The sequence below is a fragment of the Leopardus geoffroyi genome, chromosome E2, assembly GCF_018350155.1.
Source record: "Leopardus geoffroyi isolate Oge1 chromosome E2, O.geoffroyi_Oge1_pat1.0, whole genome shotgun sequence".
Taxonomy (NCBI): domain Eukaryota; kingdom Metazoa; phylum Chordata; class Mammalia; order Carnivora; family Felidae; genus Leopardus; species Leopardus geoffroyi.
In genome coordinates, this window is record NC_059335.1 from 53088978 (window position 1) to 53106319 (window position 17342).

Sequence of the window (17342 nt, forward strand, 5' to 3'; positions counted from 1 at the left end):
CTCAGGTCATGATCTCATGGTTTGTTGAGTTCAAGCCCCGTGTCGGGCTCATTGCTCCCAGTGCAAAGCCCACTTTGGATCCTCTGTCCCCCTGTCTCTCTGCCCCTCCCACACTCGTGCTATACCTCTCTCTAAAAAATAAGAACAAAAGAAAGGCCTACTCCAATGATAGCGTAAAGTCTCGAACACTAGATGTGCAATGCTCCTATGTCCCTCTGGCACCTTCCCCTTTCTCCCGCTACCATTGTTAAGAGTGGGGTTCCGGAGCCCCAGGGATTAGGTTCAGCTCCCGACTCTGCTACTTATGCCTTGAGCTTTGCCTCTTTGGGACTCAGAGCCCTACCCTTAATTTGGGTTAGTGGCCTCAGAGACGATCTGGAGGAGTGGGGGGATGACCCTTACTGGAAGCATTAAAATCACATGCATCCCTTAGCATGGGGGGATGAGCAAAATTCAATAATCAAGAATTATTTGTTAAGTTGTTTGACTTGCTAAGATTCAGTTTACATGTCCGTAAAATGGGGATAATGATACTTCCATAGGGCTCTTGCAAGAATTCAGCAAATATTCTAGGGCTTGTCACCTGGAACGTGCCATAGAAGGGATCAGACCCCATATGGATTCATCCATTAAGGGGCCTGCCTTGTAAAGTCGGTGGCTTGGGAATCCGGAGAGCACAGCCAGCAGAGGACAGATTTTCCACCACCTTGACAATTTGAGGGCCGGCCACACCCCTGGCTTGTATCATTACTGGTACCTTGTTTGGTAGGTACGAGCGTGTGTGTGTCCCTTCTCTTATCAAGACATCTCCCCTCAGGGGTGGCAGCCAGAAGGGGAGAAAGCAGGGTAAGATTCTCTTTGGTGTAGCGGGTTGTCCCGAGTTCAACCTTTCTCTGAGCTTTGAGGGCAGGAGAGTCCCAGCCGCAGGTGGCTTGTCACGGGCCCACCTGGTGGCTGCTGGGAGACAGTCCACAGTCGCCCGACTGTTAACCCAAGGCTTGCCAGCCTGCAAGACCTGCTTTGCCTGAGAAGCAATTGCTAAAAGAGGAAGACTGCAGGGGAAGGGCCTCAGACTCCCCCTGGGGTATGTCCCAAATCATTTGTGGGCAGAAATGATATCCCCAGAGGCAGGGGACACCGAGCCAGAAGCCAGGGATTGAAGGACTAAGAAATGGAGGTCAGAAAGAAGGAGGTTAAGTGTCCAACTTCGGCTCGGGTCAGGATCCCATGGCTCTTGAGTTCAAGCCCCACATCGGACTCTGTGCTGACAGCTCAGAGCCTGGAGCCTGCTTTGGATTCTGTCTCCCTCTCCCCTTCTCTCTGTCCCTCTCTCAAAAGTAAATAAACATTAAAAGAAAAAGAAGAAAGGAGGAGGAAGGTCCCTGAGGCTCTGCGAATGGCCACTTGGCCAGTCACTGAGGCAGGGGACGTGAACACAGCCTGATGGGCCTAGTTTTCCACATTTGCGCGTCATTCCAGGAAGCTGTACAGCAACCAGGGTGTGGAGTCAGCAGGAACATTGGTCAGGAACGAGCACACAGGCTTGAACCCAGACATGCTCAGTTTGGATCTTAGCTCCACTGCTTCCCAGGTGCGTGGCCGCAAGCGGCTTCACCTCCTTAGCCTTTGGCTCCAGGGTAAGCCCTACCTGGTGAAGAGGGTCGGAAGTGCCAATAGGTCATTACCATCATCACCATTGCTGTGTTGTTGCTTGCGTCACACTTGGGCTGGGACTCGCCCTCTCTGAGGCAGCTGTCCAGCCTCCCACTCATCCCAGCCAAGGACACAGGAACTCGGGGTGTGTCTGGAAGGAAGGTGGTTCACGGGCTGGAAGGTACCTGCCGTGGAAAGACTATAACCGGGCTGGGCGATTGGCCAAAGGCGAGGGGCCGGGGCAGGTGACCGGTGAGTCCCCAGAGGGAAGACCGAAAGGTAGACACGTAGGCTTCGTATCTTCTAGCGTTTGAAAGGAAAGAGGTGAGGGTGCTGGGTCAGCCTGGAGGAGAATTTCCAACCAGAGAAAAATTTAAATATGAATTTAATATGAAGCGGAGCATGGTTGACAGGGGGCACCTGCCCAAATCATCAGGACTGGGTTGAGATTGTCTTGTAGCTTCTTCTTTTCTTTTTTTTTTAACGTTTATTTTTGAGAGAGAGAGACAGAGCACGAGCAGGGGAGGGGCAGAGAGAGAGGGAGACACAGAATCCCAAGCAGGCTCCAGGCTCTGAGCTGTCAGCACAGAGCCCCACATGGGGCTCAAACTCACGAACCATGAGATCATGACCTGAGCCGAAGTTGGATGCTTAACTGACTGAGCCACTCAGGGTCCCCTCTCATAGCTTCTAAAATTTGGGGTTGACCGTAGCCAGACGGAACTGTGAGCAGGAGGCCTGGCCAGAAGGTTGCTCGTCTGACCATCTCATGCTCCCGTGTGGCCCCGATGCCAGCAGCCCCTGCCTCCCGCCCTCAACATCCTCACCCCTGCGTCTGATTGCTGGCTCCCTGATTGTCCCATTGTGCTGCTCTCCTGTGCTCTCTGCCCAGCTTCCCATTCCAGACTTTTGGGTCCAAATCGCAGACACTCTCAACATGCCAGAAGGCATCAGCCCTTCTCTACTGAGTGGGATGCTTTCAGCCAGGGAGAATAACCCTCTACCTTCAGGAACTCAGAGTCAAAAGCCAAATTAAATAGCCACCTCATGAATGGATACAAGTCCACATCCCTGCACACATGGTCACTTTTGCTCTTGAGATCATTGATTCCTGGGGTCTGAGTTGGAGACCCCAAGAACTGCCATCCTGGTGGGAATACTATGGGAAAACCAGTCTTCATGTTTGAAGCAGAAACCGGACTAGTAGAATCGGAGGGATGGGATTAATTGCCACTAGGAGGTGTAACAGAGATGCATATGGGCCTTTTATGGAAGGAACACCTGAGCCAAGTGGCTTTCAAGACAGATGTCACCACTTACCGGGCAGAAGACATTAGGCCACTCAGTGCCACCTCTGTGCCTCAGCTTTCCCGTCTGTGAAATGGGTATCATATCCCACAGGGATGGATGTGAATATTCCCCCAACATTATATTATAAAAGCTTTTAAGTAGAAAACTTGAAAGAATAGTGTAGCAGTCACCCATCTACCCAACACCTAGAGTCTATATTTTTACTGCACTTTTTTTTTAAATGTTTATTTATGTTTGAGAGAGAGTGTGAGTGGGAGAGGGGCAGAGAGAGAAGGAGACACAGAATCTGAAGCAGGCTCCGGGCTCTGAGCTGTCAGCACAGAGCCTGATGCGGGGCTCAAACCCACCAACTGTGAGATCATGACCCGAGCGGAAGTCAGGTCATCCGCTTAACCGACTGAGCCACCCACGTGCCTCCTGTGGTTTTTCTTTTTTAACTGCACTTGCTTGCTCACCTGTGGGTCCATCCGTGCGTCCCTTTCTCTAGACACCGTTGCACAGGGAGATTTGGACATTTGAAGGAGTTATGTGTTGAGGGCCTAGGGGCCGGGTGAGAGGTAGGCAGTGGAGTCTGGAATTTTAGAGTGCTTAACAAACAACTGTGGCCGTTGTTCAAATATAAGTGTCCTAGGGATGTGCAGGTGAACTTGGGTCTCTGGTTGCTGCGGCCAGGGAACCTGAGGAAGAGTGGAATCCATGGCCAGCACAGCACCCAAAGATGCTGGATAATGACAGTGAGAAAGATGACCGCCACTTGATTTTTGAAGGCAGTATCCATTGCCCCCTACTACTGAACGTCCCTCAAACAAAGGAAAGGGCAGACAGTCTGGTCTGTATGCTTCCTTCTTAAAACTCTGAACAGAACAGCAGTCCCCTTTGAACTAGTTATCTATTGCGAACTCAGGAAATGGCCAGAGGTTATCACGAATCCTCCCAAGACCACGTGAAGGCTGGTACTATGCCCATTCACAGCCGAGGCTCGAGCCTCAGGATTCGGGTGCATTTCTGGCTTCAGCTCCTGGTCTTTCCCTACCCTCCCGTAGTGCCACTGGACCACAGAACACGCGGTCTTTCCTCCTCCTGCTCCCCCTCCCGCCCCCGGTCCCTACAGGCCCCAAGAGGCGATGTTGATTCTTGTTAGAACAGAGGCTAGAGGGAGTCTCTCCCAGCCCGTGGTGAATTCAGAGGGCTTCCTAAGGGGAGAACTACAGGCAGTGAGGGCTGGCTCTTCACTTGATCCGCAGGAGAGTCAGATATCGTACAGGATGCCAGAGCCGGCTCAGTTTTCTAAAGACCTACCTTTGCCGCCTTCTTCAAGGGCTCCAGAGAGTTCCCTGTGCCATCAAATTAAGTTTGGACACTTCAATAAAAAAGTCCCGAAGGAAACTGTCAATTAATGCATTTACACTGAAGCATCATACTTGGGAAAAACATCTTCAAACGCCAATGCTGTTTTCCAGCCATTAAAAAGTTTGCGTGCTGCTTGGTTTCCATAGATACCTGAGGTAATAGGCTCCTTCCCCTCATTGAAGAGTGAGTGTCGCTCCATTTCTTTCTTTCTCTTTTTTCTTTCTTTTCTTTTAACCTAGCCTTTCATACTTTCTCCCTCCATCCCCATTTATGAAAACAAAAGATAACTAAATTGAAACCTGGCAATGAGATTTGTCTGAGAAAGACAGCTTGATTTATAAGCTCAAGGGACTTCATTTTTGCTCACCTCCTTATTATTTCATGACTTCGACAAATAGTGTTGCTACCTGCAGGGAAGAAATGGAGTTTTCAATTGATCAAATGACTTCCCCAGTCCATCAAACACATAAACATACTCGAAAGGGAAATGTTAATGTTCTGTTGAAGAGCACCTGAGTTTTGGCAAGGAGTAGAGCAGGGCTGGCAAACTGGGGCGTGTAGGGCAAAATCGGCCCACTGCTCGTTTTTGTAAATAAAGTTTTATCGGAACACAGCCATGTTCCCCGGTGTGCATGCTGTCCGTGGCTGCTTTCCTAACAGTGGTAGATTTGACTTGTTGTGACAGAGACTATATGGCCCGCAGAGCCTAAAAGATTCTCTCGGACTCTTTGCAGAAGAAGTTTACTTACCCTTGGCATACAGGAAAGCATCAGGGTTTAGAAGGCGCTTTACGGACACGTTAATCTCGCTGTGACTCAGTTTCCGCATCTTTGAAATGGGGACGACAGGATCCTTTCATAGGGTTTTGGGGACGTGAATGATCTAGAGCTGTGCTTGGCACGTATTAGGGGAGCAGTAAATACGAATTTTTTTTTTACCCCAGATTCTTTTGCTAGAAAAATCCAGAGCCGCCTAGCTTATGATTCTAGAAGTTCTTTAGAAAACTCAAGGAAAGTGGGAAGACACAAAAGCCAAACACTTCTACGTTGTTCCTGGCCCAGGTGCCTGGCCATGTGTCTCCTCCCTGGGAGCAGGCAAGGGAACTGAGTGGAGCACAGTTCAGGGATGAGACAGCAAACAAAAGAAACCACAACCATCTAGGAAGAAATCTTTAATTTCTATTCAGCTTTAAAGAGTTTGAGAGAGTTTTTTTTTTTTTCCTTTAAACAAACCAGATCAAGTACATGCCTTCAGATTATAAAAGTACCTGAAATTGCCTAGAATATCAGCATGCATAGCTTGTTAGTATTTACATATATTTACATACGGAAACAAGAGAAAGATCTACAGCTATTTACAGTCTACATAGGAGAAGAGAAAGGCAGCCTAATTGTATTTCCTAAAATACAGTAGATGAGTCGTCAGCACATGCATATTTAGATAATATTTGCATGATAGAATACAGTTTAAAAAAAAAAGACATACCTTTGTAACTTTCTATGCTAAGGTGTTGCATAATCAAGGTAATTTTTTTTGTTTGTTTTGTTTCTAGTCTATTTGCATCAAGTGCTTTAAAATGTTCACTAACACCGAGGCAGAATTATTTACCCTGGCAATTAAAGCAACAGCACACGTGATCATTTCCTACTAACTAGCAACAAGCTGCTGGTGAATGAAATATCTATTGTGTCTCATTACCCATCGACCACTGTGACGAGATCTCTCTGTATAAAGGCAGTGCCTAAGCTATCACCATTAATTATGGAAGTAATATAAATGAGATGCTCTCCACAGTATGTTCTAAATGAAATATTAACAAGGCCAGCGTCTTTGAGCCTGAGAAATGATCCGTTGTAGAGAGCTCGCTATAAAAACGCGCAAACCTAATGCAAACAGCGGGCCAGACATGGGTGCCTGCCTGTGAGATCTGAGTTCTCGCAAAGTCCATTCTTTTCATTGGTTTCTGGAAGACAGAGTTAAGAGTTAATGTCTTGCCATGATGTGGTCCCATCACAAGACCCTGTGGGTTTTATTCCACCCCCTCCCCATGCCTTTCGGTGCTACAGTTGTGGAATATTTACATGACCTCGGTGTAAATGAACTGTCAACCTTAAAATCTAAACAAACAGCTTGTTTGGGGTTTGCCCTGAAATCTGGCTTGCTCGCAAAAGCAGTCAGTTCTTGGCTTTCTAAAAGATCCAACGTGGCAGGCCAACTCGGTGGAGTGATTCCATGCAGAGGAAAGGAATGGGGGGAGCTTCTGTTTCACCTGTACTGTTAAGATATCCTCTGCACCATTATATTGGAACAGAACCCATTAATTCTGCCTGGCAATTATTTCAAAGGTTTATTTCAGTATACATGGCAAATACAGAGACACACATTTATATACAGTATACAGAGCTACTTAGAACTGAGGATAAAGAAGGAGAGTAAAAATGTAAAATGTTTCAAATTAACACAGGCTAAGTATTTTCTTTTACCTCTTAAAACACCCAGCCATCTTTCAGCACTAGAGTCGAGGCGACCTGGTTGGAAAATTTCAGTTTCCAGCCGTCAGATTTGTCCCGTACGGAAGCAGGATGCTATCTTGGGTGGCAAAGTTCTATGGCTCTTCTGCTTCGCCGTTTCGAACTAACCCGTGGAAGCATGGCTACCCCGGTGCATTTTTCCATCCCAGAGAACTCCCCATTGGAAAAGAAACTGTACTTTGAGCAGTGTGGGTTTTCTGGGCAGCCCTGGCGGGGAATGCCCAGGGAATTCTTCCATGGCTGTGAGACCATCAGTGGTATCCTCTCTTATTTTTAAGGACACCATCTCTCAGGCCCAGTCCTCTTTAGGTTGTTCTGGTGGGCATGAATCGAAGGGGGGATAAGCAGGATTAGAGTTGCCCACCTGGAATGCACCTGTGCTGTTCCTCTTCCTTCCCCTCATTCGGAGGAACCTGGACGCCTGCCCAAAGCAGGTCTACAGGCCTCGGAAAACAGCAGGTCTCAGAAAGATGAAAACCATTCTAAATATTGTGCCTCCGCTCTTTTGAGACCAGATATAAATCTGTCATGGAGCCCTTGCAACATTTATGGCAGGGATTCTGGAACACGGAAGCGGTATGAAAAGGGTCTCATTTATTTCAAGGGAAAGTTCAGAACAGTTCATTGAATCGAAAATGCAGGTCCTGAAACCCTACCAAGGTCACTGCGCCCTTAAATCCTGCTGCTAGCCTAAGTGAAAATCCTCCCGTGCCTGGCCCTGCCTGCCCAGAACAAACATGGCGTCAGGCCTATTTGGATGGTTGGGATTGGCTGCCTTTTGCTCCGCAAAACTTAAGGCTAGTGAGGACAAATATATTCTTCTGTCTTTAAAAACAAAAACAAAACCTTTCCAGCTTTCCGTCCTGAACCGACCAGTCTCTGAACTCGTTCCTGCCAATGTTTCTCAGAGGAATAGCAGGTGATGTGCCTCCTGACTTTCCATCTCATTCTACCCTGGTCTCCAAGTCATTCTCTTAAAACTCCATAATGACTTTGCCAGAAATTCATGTCTTTTGTCAAGGGGAATGCTGTGGTCCTTGTAGTCTGACTTGGATTTGGGGACCTATTTGGGATGCCTGAAAACAGACAAGAAAGGTTCTGTGTCACCTTGTAGACTGTCTCTGAATGGAGGCCTGTGGACATGTGGCTTTTTCTTGAAAGCTGTACCACAACTGCTCCCCCTCAAACATTTCACTCAGGAGACCCTTTGAGTTTGGGGCTCCAGCCTGTGCTGGGACCAGCTGCACCCATGGCAATGGATTGGCCTACCCTATTGCTTGGTCCTCCCCTGGAGCCATTGCCTTCAAGCTCCCCGCCCCCCCCCCAAGGCTGTGTCCTCAGTGTCACCTGGGGAATGACACTGCTTCACCTGCTGTGGGGGAGACAAGTCAACCGAGTGGAACCTCTGAGATTTTCCACACTTGAGAACCTGTTTTAGCAAAGAAGCGGATTCCCTGTGGCAAGAGGAGAAACCCCATTGCTTTAGAGCGGGACGTGTTCTCCTCTGTAGGGCTAAGAGTCCAAATGTGACCAAAATGGATGCTCTGGAACATTCTCTCAGACTTTTAAAGCCTCCACAGTTAAAAACAGGTATCTGCACATTCCTGATCTTCTCCACTTTTCTCTATTGGAGAAATTGAGTGTGTTTTGTAATCAATGTTGAGAACAGCCTGTGAGCAAACTCCTGAAAGTACTGGAAAAAAGTTCTATTTGACGCCAACAGGAAGTATCCACATGTATCCAAGCCCGTATGGTTTGAAGCCTTTGTGGGAATCAATCGTTAGGAATTAATTGGGGGGCAGGGGGAGAATGGGGCATGGGGACCAGAGTTTCCTCTGAACACTTGATGTCACATGTCAGGTATTGTCTTCCAGAAGGCCACACGCATCTTACATGTATGCGAACTTATAGGATAGAGATTTGCTTAGGTTTCACTGGTCTTCATGTGGTTCAGTTCCTGCACTGAAAAAAAAAAACAAAAAAACAAAGTCTAGGGTCCAAGAGGAGCTTGGAGGTGGCATTTTTGAATCAGGTGACCTTTTCATGAAGGTCATTTGCTATTGGATCTTCTGAGGTGGTGCTGAGCCTTCAGTTTTGTTAATCCAAATGGATATAATTTCAATTTAGTTCACTGACTAAACCAACAACAGAAAAAAATCTCCTTTTAACATTTCTCAGGTGAAGGCATGACAACCCACTTAATTGCAGGCCACGTTGGGGCATCACACCGTGGCCAGCCATGGCTTGGCTTCGAGGAGGGCAAGGAGGCCCTCATCAGGAAGCTTCTGCCAAGGGGGGAGACAGGGAGCAGGCGACAGGCGAACATCTGTGTCACCTGTTTGGGAAGGAGGCTTGGCACGGCCACCTGATAAGGCTTCCGGAGTGGTTCCGTCCGTGTGGTTATCTGTGTAGCTTTGGACAAGTTGCTTTTAATCTCTGATGCTAACTGGGCTTCTCTGTAAATGGGGCTGCATCATAATTGCCTCTGGCTTGGAGAGCTGCGTGTGGGTTAGAAAATCATGCTTATAAAGCTCCCTGGCGGGGCCTGACGAATTATAAGCTCTCGGTACATGCTATCCACTGTTACCCCTTGAATAGTCCCTGTTTGCAACCACTCGTTAGAAGAGCATGACAATTTGGAGGACAGGGTCCTTTGGAATTCTCTGTTCTAGCGTCTCCCATAATTTAGGTGGAAGCCGGTGTGTTCGTTGATTAGCACTTACTTCACGACTTGTCAGTTCGATTGCACAAGCATCACGGTGGAGGAAGGGGGTGACTTTTTGGCTGTGGTTGCGCTCCCGGGGAAGGCCCACGAGCCTCGTTCCTCTGCAAGCTGCCTTACTCCGTGTAATGAAATACGCGGCACATTTTGGGGCTTAAAAGATTGTTCTCAGATGGGAAGGAGGGAACTGATAACATTTGTGGGCCAGTTTGCTTTCATTTGCCTTTCACATCAGAGATTCAAACCGTTATTATTTTTGGGGGAACAGATGTGTACGAAGGTATCCGGAGATGAACTCCGAAACACGGCATTGAGCTTTTCCAGCGGAGGGGTTACAGACTCTTCTTTCGGGAGTGTTCTTGGGAGACAGGGAAAGACAGGGTGTGGAGGCAGCCCCTGATTCCACCCGAGACACGTGCACTCACTCCCTCTTCTCCACCGAGGCTGTGATAAGTCACTCTGCCGCATTCCGGAGCCACCGGACAGGTGGCTGGTTTCGTATCTGGCGCATGTTTGCCTAGCAGACCCTGGCGGAGTAACGGGGACAGCTCCGAGGGTTCCAAGAGGCACCTCTGTTGTCTTCCTGCCATCACTGTCCGGGAATTCAGCACGATAGTCACCGCTCAATTCCAAGAGGGTTCTTCTCCCCCCCACCTTGGGTTTCCAAGCTTGGGCTGACTTTCGTGACGGGTTTCTTTACCCAACTACTTTCTGTTGAGTCGATTCACTCAACATTGGCTGTGCGATGTCCTGGCATCAGTATGTCTATAATAAAGCAATCTCCGAACATCTACTCTGCTTGAAATCATTGAATATACAGATGTTCCGTGACTGTGTGTCTACTTTTTCATACATCTCATAGTTAAATCTACGGCAAGACAGGAATATATTCTTCCTTTTAAGTAAGCATGCATTTTAAAACAGAGAAACTTGAAAACTGAACGTCGTGTAATATGTGTCCTTATTAAAACGCAAGTTATATTAGAGTTGCTAACCAATGCGTCACAAATATGAATATGTGGGGGTTGTTTTTTTTTCCCCTCTACCATATATCGTCTATCAGAAACCTCTGTACCTTTCCTTTGAAAGAGTCCATATTCATTTGTATTCCATGCTGACAGCTCCAAAATGATGGCCGGTGCTTCCCAAATAAAGGTTGATGAAAAGCAGCTACTTAACATCTTTATCCCCACAAAGGGTTTTGTGAGGATGGCTCATTTCGATCTCAGGGTCTCAACTCTACATAAACAACTGCTTTTTAAAGCCCACCTTTCTGGAGTTGAAGATTGGGCTGCCAATCTGACAAATGATTCCTGAAAGAGAATGACGCACCCTTATTACCAAGAGACTCTTAACTTAATCCCCCAAAAAAGAATCGTAGGTGATTTTACATACACTATAAAGATTGAAGGCATACTTCTCCTCTGGCAGCTCACAAATGTTTGACTCGATCCGAAATGGCATTCAGGCGTGATTAAAGGTTCTGCTGGGCTTACCCGAAATTCTCAGTCTTGCGTCATCTGCACCCCAACTCATGCCGTGTCTACAGGACGGGGCCGCTGCACCCCAGTTCCCAGGGATCGCAACTGCCTGGAAGCTGTGAGCTTTGGGTGAGCTGTTCTTAAAACTTCACTTAGGGGAACCCACAGCTCCAGCCGGTGTTGATGTGTCAAGGTATCGCTATTATTTTATCACGCTGGATCAGTAAGCAGTGGTGATAACCACCCGGACGTCTCTTCAGATATTTTATAGCACAGTTGTTAACATTATTTCCTTTATATGGCTCTTTCATCTTTTGTGAATTATGTACTGATGCCCCAAAAAGTGGCATGAAAGCCATCTGATGGTGATTAAAGCGCTCTTGAAACAAGTTTTTTTTTTTTTTTTCATCCGTTTAAAAAATGTTTTATCTTGTATCAGCAGTACCGGTTTATTTACTAATGAGATTTCCCTAATGTGGCTCTGTCTCATTCTGATGATAGGCAGACCAAGAAGCTGATGAGCCAAAAATGAGAACTTGTTATTAAACTGTCATCACATCCGATCATATAAAGATGTCACTCAGGCTGCCATTGGCACAGCCGAAAACAGAAGAGAATTCCCCGAGAAGCCAGAAGGGGAGTGGGCTTGGGACTGAAAGGTACGGTCACTACTTAAGTGTCCCGACAAGAGAGGCAAGGGAAGTGGGCACCAGCCGAACCGAGCAAGACCCAGGAGGGTGGATGTGCCAAATGGATGTCGTTCATCTTCAGAGCAGAGGTGGTCTTTGCTTTCAGGGATCCCTACTGCCCCATGTTCTTCTCTAGAGCCGGAGTTACTTATGAATGCCATTAGGACTGTGGATCACCACCCCGAGCCTCGTGGCAAAGGAATCAAAGCCAGCTCTTGGGACAAGATTGGGCTTTTCTAAAACGTATGGTTCTCGGCATGGCAGCCAAGTGTCGGTTGACATGAAATGAGGTCAACTGCAGTTGCTTTCAGATTCCACCGAGGGAAGACGCATGCCCCCAAGCTCCCTCATCAGCCTGATTCTGAATCAATGGACGTGCAGAATTTCTTTGCAAAAATACCATCCCAACAACGCAAGAGCGCAATCCGATACCATTTTAGAAGGTCACAGTGGCAAGGTACTACCTTGGGTTCGGAAGACTTCCGCTTTTCGCTTTCCCAAGCGGCCTACTTGGATCTTCTCTCCCACGATGTGTGAATGCTGATATTGTAAGCACACTGGCCGGGGGGCGGGGAGCCTTAGTTTGGGGATGAGCTCACTGGGTTTTCTCACCACTTGGGAACTGATGGCAAACCACCCGACCACTCTTTGGTGGTTTTGGCTGCTGCAAAGTAAAATGGAAATTGTAGATATCCTGAAAATGAAGCAAAACACTATCTCCACCTGAACTCTGCTAAGAATTGAGGCCAAAGTGATATTTGGCTTGAGTTACCAGGCTGAGCCTCTCAGTTCTTCAATTTGTCTTTAGAGGCAGTCCGCTTCCCTTTTTCCCCACGTGGCATGAAGAGGAGTCAGATCAGCCGCTCGGAATTCTTTCGATAAATGTGCCAGGTGCTAAGCTAAGGGTTATTAGGAATGATAATTCAGTGAGAGGGAATTTGGATGACACACACTTATTTCCATTACACTGGAGCCACACAAATCAATTCGAAAAGAAATAGCTGAATCCAAGAAAATAACTGGCTATCTGGGGAGTGGACATGGCCAGGGGGTGGGGGAAATGAGACACCCATTCCTGTTTAATTAAATTGGAGTCATGTCAGGTGTTCGGATTCTGGACTAATGGGACTCGTCCAACCCAGTCAAGCATCCAGCTAGCACTAGGACTCAAGTCGAACGCTCTCCGCTGCTCTCCACTCCACAGTGCTCCCCACAACATCCTGTCGCTTGACTGCGTTTGACCATTTGCTTTTCAGACCAATTCACATGTGACCCTAGAACCCGACACTGAACCTCTCTCCTCCCCACCAAAAAAAACAAAAACAAAAACAGAAACGAGCAAAATACTCAAGTCTACTTTGTAGCACTGTCCTAAAATTACGACACCTGGACAGAAATGCATTTCCCTCTCAAATATCTTTAGGGTCTTCCCCTAATGGTGACCTTATCCCCATTACCTTTTTCCATCCTCTTCTGCAACCCCCCCCTCCCTATCAGCTGATAATTAGTTGATGCAGCAAGGGCTGTGATCCACATAAATAATCATAAGATGCCAGATAAACTGTATTGGTTTTAAATTAGAGCCGTGCCTATCGTGTCTCCCTACGAACACCAGCCTATTATTTTTAATTATGGCTTGCAAAGCAAAGTGATTTCTTGCCCTCTTTACAGCATCCCTGACAGCATTGTGTCAGCCGGGATGATATGGTGCCCCATCGGCACACACATCCCTAGCCACAGCACCAACTGTTACTCAGAAGGTGAATCGAAAGTAATCAATTGTACTCATTGCAACTTACAGTTTGAAGTGGCCTGGGAGGAAATGTACCCCCTTAGTCACTGTCCCCTTGCAAACACGGGATGAATATGAAGAAAGGTTTTCATGGGATCTGGATGAATTACTACACGTGTCCTGTGTCTGCTCGAGACACGTATGCATGGCAAGAAGAACGTGTGTAGGCGTGTTTTAAACATTTTCACCCAGCAAACCCTTCTCCTAGCAGCACCATGGGCAAAAAATAAATACATAAATAAAGAGAGGATCTGGCACCAGGCCCTCCCTGGGTTTTCTATCTGATGGGCATTAGAGTGGTTGGTTTCATTCAGACAGAAGGTTCTGGAAACATCTCGGGGTCAAATCACATCATGCATTCAGAAGTCAACGGGTTGGATGAACTTGTTCCTGCATGTTCAAAGGCATATACCATCTTTTCTCTTGGCTCAGAAGAGACCTTTGATGTGATTTATTGCGGCGCGTATTTATTTCTGAAGCCTTTTCCTCTACGAGGTGTAAAAAGTCACACCAGCTTTACGAGCAGCGTTTGTGAACTTGCTTTTTTCCAGGATGGTCACTGCATCCCTTTTACGGTCATGTGCTGAGTTCAGTACCCTCTGCCATGCTGAGATGCGGGTGCAGCCGAACCCGACGCGGAGGGGCTTGCTCATGCCCAGGCAGAATGAAGTCAGCTCGTCACCTCTTTTCTTTAAAAAATAATCACAATGACAATAATGAGAATAATAATGATTTTGGCCTTCTTTTTCTTTGATTTCCAGCAACAAGGAGCTGCCACCACCGTCTACTGTGCTGCTGCCCCAGAGCTCGAGGGCCTGGGAGGGATGTACTTCAACAACTGCTGCCGATGCGTGCCGTCCCCCGAAGCTCAGAGCGAAGACACGGCCCGCGCCCTGTGGGTGCTCAGCGAGCGGTTAATCCAGGAAGCTCTCGGCAGCCAGTCCGGCTGAGCGCCAGCGGCCGTGAGCGTGCTCGGCACGCACACCTGCCCTGTGCGCGCGCTCACTTCGTGTGCGCGTGTGTGCGCGCGCGTAGCTGCCGACGCTGGGCCCCTGCCAACTTACGATCCCGGGCCTTTCCAGGTCCCCCCAGCCCCCCCGACCCCCGCCCCCAACCCAGATCCACCAGACAAAGGAAGTAAGAGTAGTCACGACAGAGGGAAAAATGCCAAGCGCCGGTGAGAAGCTGGGAACGGCAGGGCCAGGGGGACAATCTCCCTTCTCTGGGGCTGGGTGAGGCCTGGGTCTCTTTGCTTTCCTGGTGGCGGCCTGTTTGAAAGCGAACACTTAGTTGGTATGCGGGTCCCTTGTCTCACTGCAGAAGCCCAAGCAATTCTCTCACACTGTTTAGAGTAGCCAGGTGTCCCCTGTCTCTCCCCACCCTGGCCACCACCACAGCCACGGCCTTACCATCGCCACGCTGTAGCCAGGAGTTGGTCTTCTGTTGAAGGCAGAAGAGGCAAGTATCTGTCCTTCTTTGCTGCCCGGATCCAGGAGATCATTGTTTGACTCACCCTGACCAAGCCTGAGGGGGCGCAGTGATGACTGCGGACCCTTGTTCCAGCCAGCCAGGAGGGAGGTGACACTTAGAAATGGGTGCCATACACAGAGCTGGTGGGTCACAGAAGGGCTGGCCCGGCCACTCCCTCGCCAAAGCTGCACCCAAAATTCTTTAGAGATTGTAACAAATTCTGCAAATCATGCCCTAGACACCTTGGCAGGCAAGAAAGGAAGCATTGCGTCCGTGAGAATATACAGGATATTTGCGGGAGCAGAGGATAAAAAGTCGTTTCCATTCATTCCTCATTTGCAGTTTCTAGAAGTAACCCGGATCACAGAGGTTCAAGACCTCTGCGTTATCCTGCTGGAGATTTCTGCTTAGACTTCCTGTCACTCCTCCCATCCTATGCTTAATAAAAGAACATGCTTGAATATTATCACCTGAAGTTCGCACTGTTTCTTTAAATGTTTGTTTCAGTTTTGTTTTTTGTTTTGTTTTGTTTTTTTAGAAAAGAAATCTAGAGGAAAAATAAAGCGCTTCTTGTAGACGCCAGGAAAACACCGTTCTTGTTTCTTCTTCTCTGAGTTTGTTTTGTTTTTGTGCTTTGTGGCTGTCTGTGGGCCAACTTGTCTCCCGCGATTAGCATGCCAGCATCATATTTTCTGTAGAAGAACGAAGAGAAAAAGAAAAATGACTATTGTTTAATTTCACCTTGAGAGGTTTGGTTATTACTAGCGGGTTATTTCAGTCCTCAATGGCTTGCTCCCCCTGCAATTACCAAGTTCTCGGTGATTAGAGACTCTATCTGTGCATCAGAATGGGGGCGATTGAGGTCTCTTTCTAACTAACCCCCTTTCCCATTCCAGCAGGGATATAGGCAAGTCCACAATGGCATGACAGAATGCTTTGGCCGAAATACCAAGTGGTAGGGTACGTGTGTGTGTGTCATTGTTCATCCTGACGATGGCAGTTTCGGGTCAGGCAACGTCATGAGTCTCTGGGCCCCTGGCCCTGTGGTACGGGCAAACGCCAGTGCTTTCCAGGGCCCTGAGCCTGGCACATCCTCTCCTCTGGCTACAGTCTCCCTAACAAAATCCTTATGATCACAGCTCCTTTAAAACCATGAACCTGATAATGTCGCTTTTCTGGTCCAAACCCTCTAGAGTTTCTGAGGTTGACTGTTTGCAAAGTGGTGCTCACAGTTCTCCTCCTGGTCCCCACACCTTGAACAGTCCTCTACTACACCGGCTCTGGCCTGGGCCACATGACTTGCTTTAGAAAATGTGAAAAGTGCCTGTGCACTGGGGCTTGCCTTTGCAACTCTGGAACCACAATCAGGTGAATGAGCCTGGGATAGCCTGCTGGACGATGACATGTGGTTGCTACCCTAAGTGACATCAAGCTAACCATTGGACCTGTGAGTGAGGCCACCCCAGACTAGTCAACCCCAGCCAAGCCAACCGAGATGAGAAGCTCCCCAACCCCAATAAGAAGAACCCAGATGAGAAGAAGCTCCCAGATCCACAGAACTGAAAAAAAAAATGAAAGTTTGTTATCTTAAGCCACAGAGTTTCATCATTACTTGTTACGCAGCAGATACTAACTGATACAACTTCTCATCTCATGGAGTAAAGTCCACATTTTTTTACCACACCCTAGGGATTCTTTCATAAGCTGGTTCCCAGCTAGCTTTTCAATCTCATGTTCTAGCACTTTCTCCTCACCCGCTACATGAAGCCAATCTAGCCTTCTTGGGTTCCTGAAATATGCCAAGCACACTCCCCGCTCAAGGACTTTGTACTTGCTGTTCCCTCTGCCAAAATGCTTTTCTTCCAGAGACCTGCATGGCTTCCTCTCATACCACATTCTGGTTTCTGCTCAGATGTTACCCCTTTCTGATGAGGTGATATCCAACATATCAAAGCGAACTGAGGGAAAATGTGCTGCCTGCCTGCCTCCTTGCACTGTTAAGGTTGCTGTGCTGCCTGATTTCCATATGGATCCTGCATCAGGAGGATGAGATGAGGCTTGGGGGAACCTGAGGTGAGTATTCCCCCGAATCAAGAACCTCCCGGGGTGCCTGGGTGGCTCAGTTGGTTAAGCATCTCCCTTTGGATCAGGTCATGATCTCACGGTTTGTGAGTTCAAGCTCTGCATCTTCTCTTTCCCTCTCTGTGTCCTTTCTCTCTTACCCTTCCCCACTTGCATGCGCACTCGCTCACTCTCTCTCTCTCTCTCAAAATAAATAAACTTAAAAAAAAAAAAAAAAGAGGCTCTCTAAGTCAGGTAGACTAAGTCTTCATTTACTCATTC

General features: G+C 47.8%; 2 protein-coding genes across 2 annotated transcripts in view; one reads left to right on the plus strand and one right to left on the minus strand.

The window, feature by feature from the left end:
• Window positions 1–15465, plus strand: part of WWOX (WW domain containing oxidoreductase) — a 979671-nt gene extending 964206 nt beyond the window's left edge. The window contains exons 9-10 of the mRNA XM_045439817.1: window positions 14291–14523; window positions 14555–15465. Of these exons, the coding sequence (XP_045295773.1) occupies window positions 14291–14479 (189 nt within the window). The 3' untranslated portion in view covers window positions 14480–14523; window positions 14555–15465. The remainder of the gene's footprint in view (window positions 1–14290; window positions 14524–14554) is intronic.
• Window positions 15115–17342, minus strand: part of MAF (MAF bZIP transcription factor) — a 337042-nt gene continuing 334814 nt past the window's right edge. Inside the window, exon 3 of the transcript XR_006701992.1 lies at window positions 15115–15691. The gene's annotated coding sequence lies outside the window, so the exon portion shown is untranslated. The remainder of the gene's footprint in view (window positions 15692–17342) is intronic.